General features: G+C 37.1%; 1 protein-coding gene across 5 annotated transcripts in view; it reads left to right on the top strand.

Moving 5' to 3' along the window:
- The window catches only part of acot7 (acyl-CoA thioesterase 7), a 45,976-nt gene that overhangs the window by 1,422 nt on the left and 22,878 nt on the right, over positions 1–21,676 (top strand). For 2 of the 5 annotated variants that reach the window (XM_055049819.1, XM_055049821.1), the window contains 7 exons: positions 1,203–1,397; positions 2,960–3,077; positions 4,169–4,325; positions 14,648–14,739; positions 14,900–15,014; positions 15,853–15,867; positions 16,034–16,120. In XM_055049819.1, the coding sequence (XP_054905794.1) occupies positions 1,203–1,397; positions 2,960–3,077; positions 4,169–4,325; positions 14,648–14,739; positions 14,900–15,014; positions 15,853–15,867; positions 16,034–16,120 (779 nt within the window). The remainder of the gene's footprint in view (positions 1–1,202; positions 1,398–2,959; positions 3,078–4,168; positions 4,326–14,647; positions 14,740–14,899; positions 15,015–15,852; positions 15,868–16,033; positions 16,121–21,676) is intronic. The other 3 variants (XM_055049820.1, XM_055049822.1, XM_055049823.1) reach the window with 3 other exon arrangements.

The following is a 21,676-nucleotide window of genomic DNA, read 5'->3' on the forward strand; positions in this document are numbered from 1 at the left end:
TACATCATGTCCAAAAAGACTTGTGCCACACATAATTTTCCTTCTCCCTATACAGTACTTTGTATAGGTCTATGACATAAACTGTAAAAGAAGTATGGATATTTTTGCAAGGCACTGAACATTGGCTGTTTTATGAAACACTTTTCTCATATAAAATAAACTTAAGAGTACTGATTAGGATACATCCAATTTAACAAGTTAAACGCAGTCAGAGCTTGAAACATTTCAGCATTTAAACCTGCAGAAGCTTTGAAGTGATTCAGGCATGGAACATTTAGACGATCAAAGAGTCAGTAAAGTTACATGTATACATAGAATGACCGGAGCTGATCTATTGCACTTCTTTGAATCTTCCTTTCTACTGACCTGTACTCTACAGCGTCGCAGAGCACTGCATGCGTGTTTATTTTAGAAAGCAAGAACAACTCACATGTGGGTGTGGATGCAAATAAGCAAAAGTAGTTGGCTTGTTTGGTTTCAGGGAAAAGGAGAATAGCCTAGAAGGAAATGTCTTGTTAAAATTCTAGAAACATTTATGGGTTGTTTTTTCCCTCCTGATACTGAGGATAACTCTGCCTTCTTCACTCTGTAACTGCATTGTTTTTTAAAAAAACAATCGAGTAATAAAGGAGCTAATTTGTTTGTAAAATCAAAAGTTTAATTCTAAAAAGGCACAAGATAAATTGTTTCAAGCTCATTTCAGTGTGGATTGAAGCAATCAACCCAACTCTAGTTTCAAATCTAATCGATAAAAGCTTTTCATACGAGAGTAGGACTGCTATAACATAGTAAAAGGCGTAAAAACAAACAAGAATACTCAAAGCATTACTCTAGCAGATAAGTTTTTGTTTTAGCTGTGAACTTTATTAACCACATTTGAACAGGAAATTACAAACATAACCATAAGGCAGATTTCTTTTTTCTTCATGCCAATTGAAAATCCAGGCTACTTTTTACGATTTACTATTGGCTAGTTACAAAACAAAATTGTGACCAACATTGCGTAATTTTTTTCATGTCATTGTATGATGTCATCGTTTGACACATTTCCTGTTCTTCCTGTTCCGGTGACGTCCGGTTTCATTTGTCTGTTGTTGAGTGTGTGCCAAGATCGTCTGGTTTCTGACATATGTTTAAGCCGGCTTGTGGTTTACCCTGCATAACATCAGTTGTAAGAACATTGTCAAAACCTGACATCACAGTGGCAGTGAGGCTTCCAGAGAGAACAGAGTCAAGCAAGGTCTGAAGATGGATTGTAAAGAGGCAGCAGATGAAGTGGACAAAACAGTAGCAGCGATGGAAAAACGAAAGACTAGTCAAAGTCAACCAGGCTGCAGGGACGACTGTAAAGATGTGGGAGCTGGATGTGAGCTGGTAAAGAAATTCCAACTCAGCAGGTACTTTATTGCACTGAGACTTTTTTGTTGTATTCTTTAAAACAAAAACAAAAAAAAAAAAAAAAAAAAAAAAAAAAAAACGCGCTTAGTCTATTCATACAAAGAACAATTTAAAACCTTAACTATTCACTGATCTTAAGTTTCAAACTAGTTTTTAACTTCATATCTAAACTTGTTACAACATCCATACCTCCACTGATACCACATACTACATCTGTTAAAAGTTAAGTTTCACGCTAGCTTTTATTGCCATTTTGTTATCTCATACTTATAGTGTGCATAGCTGTGAAAGTCACTTGGCTTTGTTCTGAATCAAACGTTTTCAGTGCTGAAAACTAATTTTCCCCACCCACCTGAAAAATGTTTTACAGGAAGTCTTCTGCACTCATGAGAAGCTGAATGAATGGAGTGTTTTATGGGAACTAAACCACACCACAGTAAAAGATTAAGAATGGTTTTATGACGTGGATTTCTTTTCATTATCAATTGCTTTCTTTTGTTGTTAAACATTACTTACTGTCTGATCCACAAGATTAGTGGGGCTTGTTAGACCCGTTCTTCTACTATGACAAATGTTAAAAAAGAGAACAAGTTTTCACAGGGCTGAAGGAGATACTTTCTCTTGCTTTACCGTTTTCTAGCAATTAAAACCCACCAGGGACACAACAATCTGTTGGAGTAACCTTTATCAGCTTCAGTTGTGACTAATCATTGTGAGTCTTTCTTCTCTTTGAGAGACTGGCACTGTACCTTTTGACTTGATCCATGCCAATTAAATACAATCAAGAATTAGAATTATTATAGTATGGTAACTTGAAACATATCACAGCTTGATGACAAGAAATTTCTACTAAAATGTAATACAACAGTTAATTTGATGCTGTTTTTTAGAGGAGAAAAATAAGTATATAATGCTGAAGGAAGGTTGCAATTTTATTATCTAATACTTGAGCAAAAAACAAAACAAACGGTTATTAAATGTAGTCAGTTTTTGAATGCTTATTGGAAAAAGCAGCAATGCTTGTTTTGTTCTTTGTAGAGTAACACTGTAATAGCAAAGTGATTGCTAAGTTCTTAATCAAACTGTCCACTAAAGGTCACTCTGAGGTCAACTTTTTAACAGACATATAAGCGTGTGAGTGGAGGCGGGGCTCCTTTGCTTTCCATAACAACATTGTTTGTGTTTTTCACCATGAAACAGCCAAATGCATCTTTGCTGTAAATGAGGGAAAACTGTATTAATTTTCTTTCAGGCAGTTTACTGGAAGTGTGCAGAAACAAGTAGGGGAGGGGGCGTGATGTTTTAGTCTGTACTCCATAAAAACAAATTGGGTCACTGACTCTTTTTACTGCATCTTATTAAAAGTATCCATTACTAGCATGGAGGAAGTTTTTTGCATTTCTGAAAACATAGTTGTATAAAAGTTTGGTAGACCTTGAAATTGGTAACTGATGTCTCAAGGCGGCATCATAACAGGGTTCTTTATCTTACTCCAGAATTATTTATTAATGCAGACATATTACCACCAGATTCAGACACTTAGTCTGTTGCTTTGCTGCAGGGTTATGCTGCCAGATGACGCCAATGTTATGGGTAACGTTCACGGCGGCAAAATCCTCAAGATGATCGAAGAAGCTGGAAGCATCGTCGGCACGAGACACTGCAACACACAGAATGGAGTAAGTACTGACCATACATATAGTCCTCATTATTTTTATTCCAGTGGGAAAGTATTAAATCCAGATCTGGAATAAGTTTCTGCTTCCATATAATTGATAGAAAAAAAAATTAGCAAGTCCTCTCAGCCCTGAATCCCCACAGTGCAGCACTGCAAGCACAAGCATGAAACGATTAGCAGCATGATGCTCCATTCTGTTGTAAATGCCTTTATCACTTGTTCCGCTCTCCCATTTTGAAAGTACTTTGAACACAAAATCCTGGCCTTGAAACATGTCTTACCACTTCTGTCTTTGCTCATTTTCAGTCTGTTACAAAATGTTAAAACAAAACTTTAAAAAAATTTTTTATTTGAGATATCCATTTTATTTTAGATTGCATTAAGTGATCCATGGTGTGGAATTTTTTAGATGACATTTAGAGTTGACTCACTGCCGTGATTGCACTTTTCACCTGGTGAACTTTAGCCCACATTTGCTCTATTTATCATCTCATCTTCAGTGACGTTCATATCAGAGTTTGATGACTAAGTTCAAGTTTTAAGGGTTTCAAAGTGACACTAATACATTTTCAAAAAAACTCAGTACACAACTTTAATCTTTGATCAGAGAGAAATGTAGCTGAACTTCAAATGTTAACGCCAATGAAACAAAAAAAAAATGTGGACGCAAAGTTAGAAATACGTGAAACTCTACGTAATTTGACAAAGTTTTCAATAGTTTTCTGAGCTAATAAATTTAAAACAGATGATGAAACACCATAGCTGCAGACTGAAACTGAAATTACAAAGTTTTTATGTCAATGTTATGCAAGTTCATTTACAAATAGACATTTATTCTGTTTTGAACAGGAGTTGAGTTGGTGGTCATTTATGTTGAATTTTGGATGATAACAAACCCGTCTGACCGCCAAGATAATCTTGAGATAAAGAAATCATTATTATTAGTTTGCTGAAGCATTCTGGGATGATACACGATGTCTTCCAGAGTTATTACTGTAAGTTTATTAGTGTTTAACTGCATCATGAGAAAAATGACTTGTCTTTTATACTTCTGTCTGTAATTATGCTAACCTTTCATTTCCTTTTCTGTAGGACCGATGTATAGCAGCTCTGGTTCGAGTGGAGAAGACAGAGTTTCTGTCGCCCGTGTTCATCGGGGAGGTGGTCCACGTTTCCGCCGAGATCAGTTACACGTCCAAGCACTCGCTGGAGGTTCAGGTCAAAGTCATCGCTGAAAACATCTTGACAGGTGACTCAACTTAACACCGACATTCAGAAAAAGAACATGTCCATGCATGCTGTTAAGTAAAGATCAGAGACACCGCCCCATAAATCCCATGCCGCTGTGCACTTTAACAGAAATGATTGATTTTAGATTCACTGACATTTCATATCTGTGTGATACTTTTAACAGTGTTGCAGGGAATAAAAACAACATGAAACTGTCAAGCACTAAAGGATTTAAAATCAGAAATAAAGCATGCTCACACAAAGGCCCTTCGCCTGCAGTAAGATACAGATCAGGATAAAAGCAGTGAACAATGACAGTTTGAGCCTTTCACAGATCAAGAGGGCCTGCATTTCATTTAATCAGCATTGTAAAACTTTTTGTTGTAACATAAAGCCCCAAAAATGTAATTCTAGGAGAGATGGGAGGATAGATTAACTTTTCATGATAAAAACATATTAAATTTTCTATAGCTGCTCGCTGTTCATGGTTTTGCAGGTTGGAGTTTATCTCTGCAAGACAGGAAGTAGGGGGACACACTGAACCAGATTGTAAGCCAGAACTGCAAAAACGTGCAGAATTGTAAGAGCATACAAAACAGTTTTGCTAGTGTTTGCAGAAACAACCTGTATTTTTTAATATCCATTAAAAAAAAAAAAAAAAAAGCAAATAGAGAAAAACACTGTTACACTTCTACCTTAAACCCACATGAGTTTAAGGTAGAACATGTTGCACAGGCCTGAGAGCCAGGTGCAACATGTTCAGCCTTACAGTTTTAAATATTCATAAATATTTTGTAGAACTTGGGTCTCATTTTCATCTGAGCAATTTTTATATTTACCTTAATTACGCTTCACACAATATCATATCCTTGTTATTTGAAGCACCGATTTATCCCTTGTGTTTCTACTGAGAAGGTTGAGAGTCTCACATTTTAAGAAATTCAAATAGTATATTTTCTTAAATCTTTATTTATTTTTTACATGACATTGTTGAGATCCTTAATGCCAGGGATTTTATTTGTCATCTACTCATTAGTAGTTAAAAAAATACCATATTTGTCCAGTAGAGGGCAGCAAATCATGCTTATTGTTTAACACATTTCTAGATATGTAAAAATTGCCTTAAAAGAGCTTGAACTGTTTTAACAAGATGCTGCATTCTGCACTACAGATTATTATTGTAGGCTACATAAACCAAAATTTGCTTCTACAATCAGGCTTGTATGAAGCTGCAGAAAAACTGATATTGAACTGATATTAATGTTTTCTAAATGAATTTTTAAATACCATCTGCACAAACAAAATGCAAGCCAAGCAGCAACAGCCTGTATTTATATAAATGTACGTTTTATCTACATTTACGCATGAGACAAACACTTGTTATTCAGCTTGCTAAGGCAGTTTTTGAACATTTGGTTGAACTTTGACAAAAAAAAGTTGCAAATACTGCTGACTTTGCAGATTAGTTTCAAGCTATATGTAGTGGATGGTGGTGCTTAAAGAGGGCAAGAAAAAGATGCAGAGTGCAAAAGACAGAGAGATGAGAGGGAGACTGAAAAGAGGGAAGCAGGAAGGCAGACGAATGTAGGAAACTGGCAGAGGGAATTTAGCAGAAGAAGAAATACTTGGTAAGTAGGGAATTATGAGAAACTTGTGAGAAACAAAAGAACTATCCCCTAGACAGCAGTTGCCGTAGCAACAGGCTCATAGTGGTTGGTTGGCTCGTTGCTGGGCCGAGCGCTCATTGATGGAGGTGGAGGCAGAGATATGAGGTGACAGGTGGAGAGCGGTGGGCATCTGCAGGGGCAGTCCACTGTGGCCTTGACAGAAAGGACCTCTGAATGGCAAAAAAAAAAGAAAAAAAAAAAGAAAGAGCTCATTGAGTAAATTCATGAGGTTCAGAACACATTCAGCCATAAAATATTGAGAACATTTAATGTCAGAGGAAGTATCCTAAAAATACCAGGAGGTCCTGTTGCTTCTGGTGCTCATTTTTTCCTATTCTCACCCACAATCGTCTGCAGAGTCTTGGATTCATCAAAGTGCTTCTCGCACTGTTATGAATAGTTATGAATAATTTTGAACGGCTTAGAGAACAAATCGATTAGCATAAGATTCATATGGATATTCTAGCTCAACATTCATCTTTATGACATGGTCGGTATTTCATAAACTTATTGCCTGAGAGTTTGCAGACCATCTGCAATCACTTTAGTGTCATTATGACTCACTTCTATTCTGCTTCAACAATCTAGTAACCCCCTGTTTCATGTATGAAGATAAAATTTCAATGTATGAGTTATTTTCTAAATTTCTAATCTAAAACAAGTATTAAAAAATGAAGTAAGCCCGAATGCTCCTCTAATATTATTATTATTATTTTTATCTCTGAGTGTTTGTGTGCATGTCTAAAATCGTTTGATTTTTGAGAAAAATTTGAAGTAAACTTTGAACATCAAATGCTGTAATGTGGTTCTGAATGTGTGATGACTTATGTGCTGCTGTCTTTTTGTATTATGTGTGGGTATTAGGATGAACAATGTAGATTTCACTATTCCACTGTATCTCTTTTACCATGGCATTAACATCTAGTTATATGTTTTTCTGTGTATTGAGATTCAGCTGACCACCTAGGAGACTACATAAGCAGTAAAATAATTAGCTAAGTGAATCATAAAGCAGGTCAGGCTGCTGTTAGTTAGAGCCACTCCAAGTGTTCAGCTTGCAAAGGTGAACCACAATAAGTGCAGCATAAAATCAATGCCATTATTAGGCTTCTGATTTTTGTTTAAAATCTGAAATGAGACAGGTATCTTATGGAATATATGTAAAACAATTATTAATAATATTCATGTATTTTCTTTTCCCAGTCAATTTAAACATGGAATATTGAAGAAATGTATACAGAATCCTTCTCAATAATCAGTGTAAAAGCCTTTATTGGCTTTACAGCAACCAATCCCTTAAAGCTGCTCACTAGCTTTCACAGTATCTTCAAACATTCGTCCTTTACAATGTGCTTTGAGGTTGGAAGGTCCTATATAGACTCCTATTTTGTTTAGGATGTGTACATTGGAATAACACATGAAATTTACAGTCTCTCACTGCATTACGAAAATGTTAATTGACTTTTTTACTTTTGTCACCATCTAATATTTTCATACTTAATGATCACTTAAGCATCTTTGGCTTCAAGTGAATTTATCTTTACCCCTAACTCATTAAATATTTATTAGCTGAATTAAACAGAAAGTTGGTTGTGCCTTGGCATGTTCTCCAAGCATTTGGCATGCTGAGGCAAGTAAATCATTTTGCAGATAGATCATCTGCATAATGTGAGATCATTTATGTAATGTAATGAATGAATGCAATGAATCAGTTTCTGCTGGCTATTTGTTTTGCAAAAACTTTTGCATTACACATTATGCATAATGCCTGAAGTGTCTGATGGCGTGAGCCGCTGAATTAGTCAAAAAACAAATCATAGCAATCAAACACATTAGAGTATCAAATGCATTAGAGGAGCATGTGGGAGCGCTTTATAATTAAACCTGCATATACTTTATGTCATTGAAGAACAAGGCAGGCATGCCATAGGCTGATCTGTTTGGCCTACTGGAAGTGGAATTGAATCTGACTGAATCTGATGATACTTTCTAACATTATCTTTTCATTTGAGGAAAGGGTTAATCTGAGACAAACTCACTGACATAAATATTACATAAATATTGGAGGCCACCATTTTAATGTCTTTAATAGCAAAGATCATGCTGCACATATTATTAGGTTTTATGAAAACTGCAATGATTTCCAACCATTCCTATGCTCATTATAATGAGAAAAGTAAACAAAAATGTTTGTATAAACAAATAAAAAAAGTGTAAATCCTTAATCAGTAATATGTGGATTCATACTGATTAAGCCACTGTGGTGACTTAATCTACATTGACCAAAACACAGCATATGCAATCAGTCATTCCTATAATAACAAACAAATTGGATACAGTTCTAATCATAGTAGTTTCAACCAAAGACAGTAAAACAAATATTCCTCGAAAATATTTACAGCGAACAAGAGGATTGTCTGTAGCTTTGTGTAGAATTCGGTCATATGTGCTGAATAGGAAGTGGGTCATATCTGAGTGTATGTATGGACACACGCTTGTGTTTGTCTGCATGCATTCATGCTCAATGTTTGAATGCATCTTTTTGTGTTCAAGCTTTAGTGGTATGTGCCCTTCCTTTGGTGGGTGGGCATGTCTCCCGAACATGTAAAAGCTGTGTTTATTTAACAATCTTCACTTAGATTCATCATTTTGTGACATGTGCACTTTACATATGCAAGCGCATGTTTTTCATCAGCGTTTGGCCCTTTAAAAGGTTCCTGTGGGGCCGAGGGGGACCAAGAAGAAGATAACGGGAGCAGACATTATTTGCTTCTGTCATGTCGGCTTAGTGTCAGGCCTCGCACACTGTGGCCCAGTCAAATATGGATGCGCAAGTGGATGTACCTGCACACGCGCCCTGACAGGGACGCACGCGTGTACGTTCTCCATCGCGCCGCTGATGCACGTCGACGAGCGGGGAGTGCTGGGAGGAACAGGGGGCACACGAGGAGCCTGAAATGCTGACACGTTCGATGCAGAAAAAAAAAGTCGCACTTCCCCGCATCCTCACACCCACATGGCTGCACTCTGAGCAGACATCCCCCTCCTTAGTAAATGAAGCAGGACTGGCACCATTTTACACATTCAGGGCCAGACTTGAATAAGTGTATTTTCATGCAGAAGTTTGTTATAACTGAGCGTGCCTTTGTACAGCTGTGAGGGTTTTGTGGTTTAGTGGCTGATGAGTAAGACTTGTGTAAGTAGAGGTTTTTGTAGATAGAGCTTTGTGTTTATGCATTCATGTTTATTGTCTATGTGTGTAGGCGTGCATGCGTGTTTGTGTGTGTGTGTGTGTGTGTGTGTGTGTGTGTGCGTGCGTGCGCGTGTGTGCGTGTGTGTGTGTGTGAGGCAAAGCATCCAGGTTCCACAGTCAGTCAGGCAGCATCTCGTCAGGCGGGCCTCGGTCACAGACCCCCAGGGTAAGACTGCCTACTGTGGGCACGAGCCGTGATGATTGTCCCCGCTGGGGGATTGCACATGCGCACTGACACACGCATGTGCAGTCCACAGTCATGCCACAGTGCTTAGAGATTTTCTTGTACCCACCCATGTACAAAACTGCATCAGGACACACAGATACCTCAAGAGAAGTACGCACACCTTCTAAAGAACTTCATGCACACACAGCACCCGTAGCCACCCAGATCTGCTTTGCACACATAACAAACACAGGTTGTCTCTATGAATAGAGGCATTTGGGCTTTGTGTGTGCATGCACCTTTAAGCACAGGTTTACATAAACATATAACCAGATTATGCCCCCTCAATACACACTGAGAGAAATGCATTGTGGGTTGAGACTTAGTAGCCTGCCAGTGTGACAGCGCTTGTTCTTGTAACACAACCACGGCTAAATCGTAATGTACTCAAATGAGTCCATTTAATGTAAAATTGACACTAAGGTTTGAAAGACAAAAGACTTTGGTCAAAATGCTAGTAACAGATTACTAGCATTTTATATGACCTTTCAGATTATTATATCATCCTCTGAAAAAGATGAGGACATTAATCTATTTTTGTAATAGATTAAGTGCAGTTTCTTGTGAGAACTCAGTTATTCCCCATTCATCTCAATGTAAAATGGCTAAAATTACACCTAGATCTATCACATCAGTAGCACATGGTTAGAACATCATTACTCAGTGTTTTATCATTGGTATACTCTGTTCAAACCTCAGACATTTTGTTTGTTGTACTCCTGACTATTTGAAGTGAGAGTGAACACTAAAAAAGTGTTCACTTGAACTAGATAAAAAGAGCTTTCTGAAGCCTTCAGAAAGAAGATTATATGCCCTGGGATTTAAAAAGGTCTCAAAAGGATTTGAAATCATCCATTCAAGTCTGTGGAAAATAGTCTACAAGTGGAGGATATTCAGAACAACTTCCAACAAGCCCAGGTCTGGTTGTTCAAGCAAATTCACCCGGAAAGCAGGCTGCCAGGTGCTAAAAGAAGTCTCTAACAACCCTAAATGTAGTCATATGTGGAAAACGTAAACCTCCACTCGCTAAGAATGCATGAAGATTTTACTAACATTTCCTGGGACAACATTAACAAAGACCAGGATGTCTGGAATGACAGTCTTTGGATAGATTAGTCTAAATTTGAAGGATTTGGACACAGAACAGAGAGTATGTTTCAGGATTGCAGGAAATTAACCTGATATGAGCTGTGAATAATGGAGGTGAAAGGGTCATGATTTGTGGATACTTTGCTACAGCAGGACATGACCAGCTCATCAACACAGAATGCACCATCAGTTCAGCTGTATCAGAGGGTTTTTGTGTTCTGGAAAGTCAGGGGTCAAGTCAAAGTAAAAGTCTAGATCCTGATACTGACAAGCTGTTCCTGTGAGAATTTTCTCTAGAATCTCACAGGCGAAAGTCAGGAGTGGAGCAAACTTTCCTCAAGTCCAATGTCAGAGACTGGTTGAAAGCTACAAAAAAGCATCTCACAGAATATTAGTGCCTTCTATTAAAATATATATATTTTAAATATTTCTTTTAATGAGTAAAACAACACACAATGTTTCACCCTCTCCCCCAGAGCTCTGAAAGATGGAGGAGATCTTTAGACAGCTTTGGCGCGGGAGTGCACAGAATATGCCCGATTTTGATTGTGAAGCTAATATTTTCTTTATCTTACAATCATATTCGAAGAAAATTATGCGCAAGACAAAAATGGGCAAATCCCTTGAACATAGAAAACAAATCTTGGCGCATATTTGAGATTTGCAACAGGAACTGCAGTGGAGCTAGTGTTAGGATGAACTGCTCTGGAGTTCATCAGCTGTAGAGCTGTTTTGTCCCGCAGTCAATGTAAATTTAGTTCGAGACATTAAGTGCTGACAAAAGTGTTCTTTTTCATTCCTCTTTTAAACATCTAAAAGTATTCAGAGAGCCTGAAGTATACTGTCATGTTTAAATTGAGCTTTGGAAATTCACAAGAAAAGCACTGCCATTAAATTTTTCCTGCCCACATAATGAATCTCTTCCTATCAGGCTGTAACATCTCATGGGGAGAACATAGTAAAGTTAAAAGTAAAGTAGGAGCCTTGGCACAGAGCAATGGAAAAATCTGTGGTTTTGATCACCGGGACTGAGCGGCAGGAATGATCCTCTCTGTGCTCAATCCAATCCTGGAACACATTGTCCAGGGTGGAGGACAAAAATAAATTTTTTTACTCCATTGTGGAAGAACTAAGAGCAGAGGGTAGGAGACAAAGGGGAGGGGGAGGGAAACAAAATGGCAGTAAAAACCCTGTGAGGGGAAAGAAACAGAGGAGGGCAAGAGGAGCAAGACTAGAGATCAAAGATGGTCAGGTCGCAAGTCTGATCAATGGGTTTGAGAAGAGAAACATGCTTTTAGGTATTTTTCAGGAAAAGTAGGATGCCATGATTGATGACTTAAACTTGGATTAAAGGGGATTGAATATGGGATAATCCATGCCTGAGGGAGTCTTCCTCCACTTAAGCACCGGCCCTTTAAATGTCCTCTCTGTTTAGTCTTTGGTGTTTTGCCTTGTGTTTGGAATTTCTTCTGTGGGAGCTTGGATCTATCTGTCTTCTCATTCTTGTTCTTGGTTCTTCTCTGAGTTGACTTTTCATGTCTGCTATCTTTGAAATGGTCCTCATCTTGGTTCTCAGTGCTGTACACTGAAACAAGCAAGTAATGCAATTGTGACGGGGGTTAAAATATATGTGAAACAGAAGTGGTATTAGCTGTTGTCTAGACTTCAAACTGGAATTGCTTTTAAATTGTAGCAAACTTTTCTGACATTAGCCCTGCCAGCTAACATATTGATAACCTCTCGAGAAACTATGCTTCGAAATTCAAATTTGTCTCTTTAAAAGAGATATGTGTGTTTTCATAATAATTAAGAAATAAGTACATTACTTAGGGATTTTTTTTTCTCTTTTGTTCATGGACTTAAATCTAAGGCTAGCTGTGACTAAGGTCAATTTCAAAACCAAACGCACTCAGTCAGTGGAAATTTCAGCGAGCAGATTTGTGAGACTTCTGTTCCTGAAAGGAATGCAGCCAAAATCAGATCTATAATTTATTTAGTACACCTAAATAAGTGAACCAGCTGCCTGTTCTGCCATCTCTTATGAGTATATTAATTAAAATTCCATGCTATCACACATAAAATCAAAACTAACCCATACTGGAGTTATTTTCTCAAAAACAACACAATATATCGTTTCCAGGGGCAGTTTTTCCATGAGCCCATAAGATCTAACATTCCTTATCATCTAATGCAATAAATAATCCCCCAAGCATAACAGGGAGGAGGTTTTGCTATTTTATTGGGGATATGGTGAAAGATAAAAGAGGAGGTCAAGGCAAAGCCATGCTCAAACATCAACATTGTCTTCATGCGCTGCAGAGGGATTTAGCATTCAGAGCCAGCCCCCTGGTTCCACTCTGGGCCGAAAAGGTCATCAGTCACTCTGGGAATGCTTCGTTCCAGAGATTCTCCCTTCTGTCTTCCTATTCACTCCTCGCCTTCCTCTGTTGTTTGCGAGCACAATTCACATAAAAGTTGCAGCAGGAGATAACACTAGACCGGAGCCGCTCAGTCCTGGGTCGAGTCGAGGTTATGTAAATATGCCTCTCTCACTCCTGTGGGCAACGTCCTGGTTGTTGGCAAGGGTTTGAGCCAATGGGAGAAGGAGTGGGTGGGCATGGCAACGAGGCGCAGCTGCCTGCTCAGTTTTAACTTCATCGTACAACATAAGCAGTGACCTGCAGGGTACTCTGTTCCCAAGTGTCTTTCGTCAAATGTTAAAGCCACACTGGGTGGTGGTTCTACACCTCTTCTTCTAGTTTTCATTCAGTTAAATGTTTTAAAAGCTAGGGCTGCAAAATATATTACCAGTACACAATGATTCCACCATGTCACCTTCCTGGCATCCATCTATCTACATGATTTGTCCAAATGCAGAGAAAACCTGGAAATCATAACCCATCAAATTTTACTTACTTGGAATTGTACTTACAATATATTGTGCAGCTCTAGCTTGGATGAACCTCTGAGATTTCATCCATAAATGAAGACATAACTATCGGAAAAGCTGATTTCTGATCAGATTCTTATTTCTGTAATCCACTGTGTGAGTTGGATAGCTTTCCAAACCAATATCCTTAAATTAATTGTGACATTAACCTGCAATCTTCTCAGTCTCGAGAGTCCAGCTGTGAGGCATGTTTGCAGCTGAATTGATATGAGCTCTCTATAATGCAAAATAAAAGACTCTAATTGTTATTTGCCCTGATGAATCTAGTTGCTTGTTCATTAGCTTCTACACCTATTGGTCTGTTATACTGTTTCAAGAAGCAGTTCACTCCAGTAATAACTTGGCTATGATTGTTATGAGTACCGTTTTCATTAAAATGCCTTAAGTGTTGGGGCTAAGATGGGTTATGTTGCGGATGCATTTGTTTGTACATTCACAAAAGTACTTATTAAATATAAGCTCCATAGTTCATAATGAAAATCAGCTACTTGGCCACAAGTTAAGGAGGTGATTTCCTCTTATTTCGTGTCTTCACATGTATGTCATAATTCCGGCACCTTAAAATAGACCCTTTCTCTCTATTTGTAAATTAAGTGACAAAGTGTGGGACGAATGGAATTCGCTATAACAACCTCTCCACCTGATTGCGATGATACGTGATTTCAGTGAATTTCTCGTCCTAAAGTTAGGCACAGACATAGAACTGGAACTGCTGCATTCAAGCTCGAGGGCCTTTATTTGGCCTCAGTGTAAACCACATGAGTATTTGTTGGGAACATTTATTGTGTGGAATGTCATGGTGTTTAATGTGTTCTGCACTTGTGGGATTCACGGTATATAAATTATGCAGAACCTTGTGGTCACCAAACTTAGTCTAAATGATCGATTCTGCTCTGAATGGACGTGAACAATTGTCTCTGAATCTTTGTTGTTCTCTTTGTCTTCTTTGTTTGCAGCAAAAGCCGGATCTATAAACTGTAGCAAAAGAACGGCTGAAAACTAAATTGGCCGTTGCTTTTTGTGAAGAATGTGGATTTTGCTCCATTGTTCCTATAATAGAAAAAACGTGTCAGAATGTCTTGACTGCCAGAAATAGCTAGAAGCTGCCCTGCTGACATAACTGGACAAGAATTCACTCTGTTCTTTCTTGTTGCAGGTGCAAAAAAGCTGGCCAACAAGGCAGCGCTGTGGTACGTCCCCTGTTCTCTGCAAAATGTTGACAAGATCATGGAGGTGCCTCCTATTGAGGTATGTTAAATCTTGTCTTGGTTAGTTTAGAGCTTTTGTACTGGGCTTACATTCTGGGGTTGTGTTGATCCCAGAATGAGAGAAATAAATATCTTAACTCCAGTAAAGTGAATAAATCAGAGCATACATATGTTTTTACCGTATATCTTCTGTGTTGCAGTACGCTAGTGCAGAGAAGGAAGAAGAAGGCAGAAAGCGCTACGAAGCACAGAAAATTGAGAGAATGGAAACCAAAGCGAGGGTTGAGGAGGTGATGCCGCCTCGACCAAACTCAGGTACGCTGCAGCTGTTTCTACCTGTTTATGTCAATAAATACGTTTTCTTACATTCTGGGGAAGTCTGGAATTTCATTTGACTTTTTAAGTTCTGAATAAGTGTAAATAGAAGAGAATGGAATCACACTTACAATTTTGTCCCTAACCCTATTGTCTAAATGTTTTCTGTTCTTTCTTCTTTCATTCCTTCCTGAAGCCTGACCTTTGTCGATTACTGGCAAGATTAATAATTTTAGTGTTTTAAAATCATCACAAAATAGTGAGAACAGTGGGAACTCGTTTGTGGAAAAGCAAGAACTTGATGTGTAGGAGAATGACCTGTTTATCATGGTACAATCTGGAAACAATATTCAAATTCTTTTTTGCTGTGCAGTTCATACAGCAATTTTGATCAGTGGTTATAATTGCGTGAAGAACAAAATAGAGAGTTCAGCGCCATGTAGTTTGTGTTTCCATTACGTTCTCTTTCCCAGATTACTGCAGTTGTAATGACATCCAGACCAGGAAGTTTCATTCAGACATACTACATCTGTAATGTGAAATACCTGCAACTGAGAAAATATGTGGCACTGAGTCCTGGCATGGGAATTGTTATTATGAGTAGTAAGAATTGCATCTTAGTACTCCTATTGCATCATATTACTAAAGAAAACAATGGCAAAAGAAAGAGAAATCAAACTGTGAAGAAAACAAAATGTTAAAGGGTTGTGCCACAGTTTTACCTTCTATATGTGTAAAACACAAATTACATTAAATGTGTTTTTATAGACTTATTCTTGTGCTGCAATTTAAAATATTGAACTTTTATCCAACTCCTGTAATTTTTGCTAAACCATAGAGGAGGCAGCAAAGGGTAAGTGAACAACATCAACATGTATGTTGAGAATGAAATCAGGCATGCCTTTCCATTTATGTCTTGAATTTGGTTTAGTTGTTTTGGGAAAATTTACCTTTTCTATTTTTCCAGAATTTAGTTTGTGAGAAGATTTTGTTTGCATGTTTTTGTGTCCACATGGCAGAAAGGCACACAGTCGGCTTCAGCCAGTCCAGCCTGATCCATTTGGTGGGGCCTTCAGACTGCACGCTAGATGGCTTTGTTTATGGTGGTGAGTTTATGTCTTTTTTATGTCTTTTACCAGGACAGTTTGTTCTGAATAATATTTTGCTGAGATAAAAAGTCAGCTTTACTTTACAACGTAAAGAGACACTCAATAGACAATAGAAATAAATTCTTGAACAAAATTTTGATGAAAGAGCAACCTAAACTACAGAATGTTTTCTTGCACAATAAAAGATATACAAGTATGAATTGTAGTTCATATAGGGCAGATTAAGAAATAAAATATTAATAAGTTATGTCAAAATTAAAACCTCAGTAATTTGGCTATAACTTTTCTCTGCTTTTTGCAAATACTGACTGAGTAGTGTGTCTTGCATAAAACCAACAGTGTGCCAGAACAAAAAACAGTACTTTCAGGTCAGGTTGGAGGTTCTGTCTGCTGTGAGGAAACTGAGAGATGATGCAAACCAAGTAAAATCGAGGAATGTCCATCATGATGCTCTCTGGTATCTTTGAATACAGTTAGGAATCAGTGGACTGTAAAAATGTTATTTTGAAAGTGTCTATTTTTGTCGATTTTGAAATCTGCTTTGGTGTTAGACTTAAAATTGTTCCCCAAAACAGATAACATGTATGTGACAAACCTAAATATATTCAGTGAGATTTTACATGTAATGTTTACAAATCTTGTCTACTTGAAACAAAAGCGACTCTTTCCCCACAATATTTTGAATGGGTTTAGATTAATTCTTGATAAACAGCTAAATTATTCAATTGAAAGGTGATGAAAAGGAGAGAAGAAAAGCAAAGTGAAATGAAATATCTAAATTAATGTTGTACATGGACTTATTTTGGCTATATTTGTACAGTTTTAGACTGCATAGAGGTGCTTTAAAGGAAATAAACAACTTTTACTGCATACATTTTCCCAGGAGATTTTAATGATTAAAAATTAAAAATGAAGTTAGGTTTTATCTAGTTTAACTGTAAACAATTATTGTTGAGCGTGATTCACTGTCTGTGCAACTTAAGTAACTGCTTGAGCAGCTGTAGTTCACTGTTAACTCAGTCATTATGAGAACAGCTGAAACACGGATGGATGAAAATAAATTAACAGTGAAGAAAAGTAGGACAGGAGTGTGTTGCAGTAGGAAGATAATAAGGTGTTTATAACAAGAAATTATATTGCATAGTTTGCACTTTTCAGTGCTTCAAGTTTGTTGGATAAAATGTCTAAATAAACTGCAGAGAACTTCATTTTCAGCTTGTAATATTCAGATGGATCAGATTTTTTTAAAAGGGGTTTTCTTGTGACGTTATGGGTACTCTGTATGTTCCCTCTTTCCCTTTGTATCTTCTTCTCTAAGATAAGACAGCGTAAAATAAGAACATAATTACATATCCAGATTTGTTGTTGTCACTTTCTGTAGCCATCAGTCGGACTTCTAGTAATTATAAAACAGAAACCTTCTAGGATGCATTTGTAGCAAATCCAAAAACATGTATTTTCCAACACAAAGAATATCTATTAGCTGAAGTATATTGATTATGACTGGATGTTTATGCCATTTCTATTGAGGTAAGTTATGTTGGGAGGCCATGAGCCCAGTCAAGAGGATGAACAGAAGAAAAATGTTGACTAAGAACAAGAGGAACTGAGCACTAGACAGAATAGGAGAGACAGGATGGAAAGAAGAAGGATCATGGACAGAAAGATAAACCTAGATTCATGATTGCCTTTCTAATTTGGAGGGCTCGCTAGTAAATGTGTCCAATTAAAATCAAATATGGTAAAAGCATGCAGGTCATTTAAAACACGCGCACACACACACGCGCACTCGGTTGACTCTTTCATGCCATTGCTCATTAGGCAATGGACCCTGTTGTTTGCTTGCTGCTGCTTTCGCTACACATATTCTGTTTACATAACCGAGTCAGGTCAGGCAGTCAGGGTGCTCTCTCTCTCTCATTTCCTCTCGTAGCATGTCTGCCATCCCTCGCCTCTGAGAGCGTACTGTATCCTCAGCTTAGACAGCCAGTGGTTCGACAGTTATGTCATGGTCACCATCACATGGTAATCCAACTGTCATAGTGTGTTATCTTTTGTTTCGCAGTTGTTTGTGTTTGATAGTGATTATTTAGGAAGATTTTTTTTTTCTAATTAAGCAACCTTCACCTTTTCCCCATTTTAGGAAAAAGAAAACAGCTGAAACGTTGATTATCCAAAATAAACTTCCTCCTACAAGGTTTTAAATTGTGATTGTGTTTCAAAAATGACTCAAAAACAAAATGCATAATAGATTAGACAGTCATGTATGGTACATAATATAATAAAATGTGTCCTGTGATCTGAAATGGTCTCTGGATGGAAAGAACAAGGCTGAAGACAAATGTGAAATGGTTGTGATCTCCAGGCCCTGAGGCAGCGCTGCATTAAAAATAGACATGATTCTGTTAGTGGAAATCGCTGCACAGGCTCAGGAGCACATCAAGTTTATTGTCACTGAACACAGCTTGTTGCTGCAATCCACTAATGTAAAATAAAACCCTGACATAAAGGAAAAAAAAAACTTATTTGGCCTTAAGTTGATTTGAGATAGGGTGAGATACAGACATGTCCTATAATTAAAAGCTACGTTTTATATTCTATTTTCAAAAATCTGCTTTTGTGGTGATCTCAGGTATAGTTATACAATGTGTCCATGTTTTACAACCACTAAACAAAACATTCTTCCAGAGAACACTTTGCTTATTACAACAACTTTTGGCCGAACATTGCTTATGTTAAGATGTGGCTGATGTTATTCTGAAAAATTCACGTCACCAGCTCAAACATTTGCATTATTTAAGATAAAAATAAGTAATACTCTCATTGGGTCACGTCTGCAAGATTCCTCTTGTAAATTTCTTAGAAATTCGTAATATGAGTGCCAAAAGGACTTTCCTCGTCTCTTGAAGGACTAAAGAAGCAACTTGGATGAGATGCAAAAAGTCTTCAAGAAACAAAAGAAGCCCAGCTACCTCATACTTAAGCACTTTGGATTGGCATGTCTTGGATAAATGAGAATCTTCAACAGCATGTTCCTCAGCAATGGTTCTGATGGTCAGAGTACATGGCTTCTTAGAGTTGTGATGCTCCAGATACACAATTCTACAACACGTCCAAATAAATGTGTGTAAAAAAAAAAAAAAATCCAGAATTTTAATCAGTTCACTTATTATTGAAAAAAGCTAGCATAAAAGTACAACTTTTGGTGTGTATTAGATTGGATATACTTGCAATTATGTAGTTCACTTTATTAATAATTGTAGAGCGATTAATAGATTATATTTCCTCTTCTAAATTGTTGGATTGTCCATTTTTTCCCCCCATAAATATTAATTATGAAATTATAAGAAACCTTTCCAACTTACTTTATGAATGCAGTTGTGAGAAACTCAAGAAAGGTTTTTCAGAATAATTACTATTATTGATCAATTTATTTCCTCTGAAGTTGTTTGGATAGCTGATATTCCCTACATATTAGAGAATATTTACAGAGTCACACAAGCACTGTTATATCTGAAAGATCAGAACTTCTTTGAAAACACGGCTCATGAGTTTTTGCTCTTTTGCTTCAGTTTTACATCTTATCAGGCCTTTGTAAAACTATATACAAGACAAAAACAGACTGAATGAAAGTTTTTTTTGTAACTGGAAATTAGAATTTGGCCTTAGCTTACATGTAGCCCTAACACAGTTTGTAAAACTCAAAAGAACATTGAGAGTTCAAGGACTTTGACATTTTTTTCTTAAATGAAACCTCAGATGTGTCTTGAAATATTCCAAATAAACGCAAGATCAGAAGTCTTGCTCTCCTTTTCTTTTGTCTTTACCTTTGCTCGTTATCTTCTTTCTCCTTCCTCCCTTCGTGTCATTAGCAAGCATGCCACCTGTTTCCATGGACACAGCAGCTGATTGCTACATGTGTGCTAAAGCAACTAACTACAATTCATCACCCGCTGGATTGTGTATTGTAGAGTTTTACAGGCATATTTAGCACAGAAGTAAAGTTTCCAGTTCTTAGGATGGTAAAAGATAAAATGTAGATATTTTATTTTGGAATTTGATGAAGAGAGCGATGCTAAACTTCTGAACACAGAGCATGTGCTACTTGATGTTCTAACATCTGTTCTCTGCTCTGGTTTTTAATCAGGGGGTTTTTAAGCATTTCACTACCTGAGGTGGAAGTAATCTAACGAGATTTGAAAACAAAAAGAATCTATTCCAATTAAACAGAAAAAAATGGAGCAGAACCAGTGGTATTATGTATGGCAACATAATTAGATGACTTCCATAAAACACTGGCTACTTCTAATAAAGAAATCATGCGTGTGATGTCATTTCATAATGATTTTATACTTTATATAATAGCGTATAAGTTCTTGTTGCAACTTATTTAAAAATAAATAAAAAGGTACAATTTATACATATGACTATATAGTCTATTCAATCCAATTTTGGAGACAGAATAATTAGCATTTCAATCACATGCATTTCAATTTTATTCTGTTTGTAAGACAATGCAATCAGGATTGTCTTCTATTCAACAATCTTCAGTGGTTGATTGAAGATACTGTAGTAATTTGGTAAATTTACCTATAAAGGGTGAGTTACGCCTAGTGGAAGGACAAAACCCACAAATGGCATCATTATTGAGTTTACAAATCATGTTGTCATGACAGCTGCAGAAAAACAGAAAGCCTGCTTTCCAATTTGCCTCTGCAAAAGGAAAACAAGCTATCTACTGTGCACAATGCAATGAAAGAGAACCTCTGTACCAACCCATCCGTTTGCATTCTAGATTAGGGAATAAAACAGAAGTAACTATTCTGTTCCTTTATGTCTGTAATGTGTGATGCAAATTTCAGACAGATTGACTGATTTCAAGTACATTGTACTTTTTTAGGGCTTGTCAGCTTAGACAAGCTTTAATTAAATTATCTAAAGTCCCAGCAAACCATGTTTAAACCAGCTAGAGAGATTCTGTTTACTTGTGCTGAATGTTTGACATAGAATCAATAAAAGAGAAAACCGCCCACCTTAATTTCATCAAATTGATTTAACATATCCGTAGCCGATAGGCATATGCAGCAAGGAAGCCTGGGTCCTGAGTGTGGATGTGAACAAATCTTCCCCTGACAACATCATCCTGTACACCGAGCTGTTTCAGCAAGTCTAAAAATGTAATGATGGGCTTATTTAACAAGGTTGATGTAACTGTTTTAAATAAAAAAAATAAACTGTTAATTCTTTTTATCTTAAAAAGAAACACAAAAAAACTCATGCACACACGCATGCGCATGTACAAAGAAACCAGTTAGTTTAAGTTTAACAAAACACAGTGACTAGAGCCCATTTTCTGCGACCATGTTGGGTTTAGCTGGAGATAAAACTCCTGAGGGCATTGACATAGATATTAGTCACACCAAGACATCTGCTCAAACATTTTAGCCAATATTAATTGGGACTCTTAATGCAAATAGTTTAAACCACTGAATGGATTCATTTGAATTATTTAAAATAATTCAAATGAATTATTTTATTTACCAAGGTAGACTT

The sequence above is a fragment of the Poeciliopsis prolifica genome, unplaced genomic scaffold (genome assembly GCF_027474105.1).
Source record: "Poeciliopsis prolifica strain line A6 unplaced genomic scaffold, Auburn_PproV2 SCAFFOLD029, whole genome shotgun sequence".
Taxonomy (NCBI): Eukaryota; Metazoa; Chordata; class Actinopteri; order Cyprinodontiformes; family Poeciliidae; genus Poeciliopsis; species Poeciliopsis prolifica.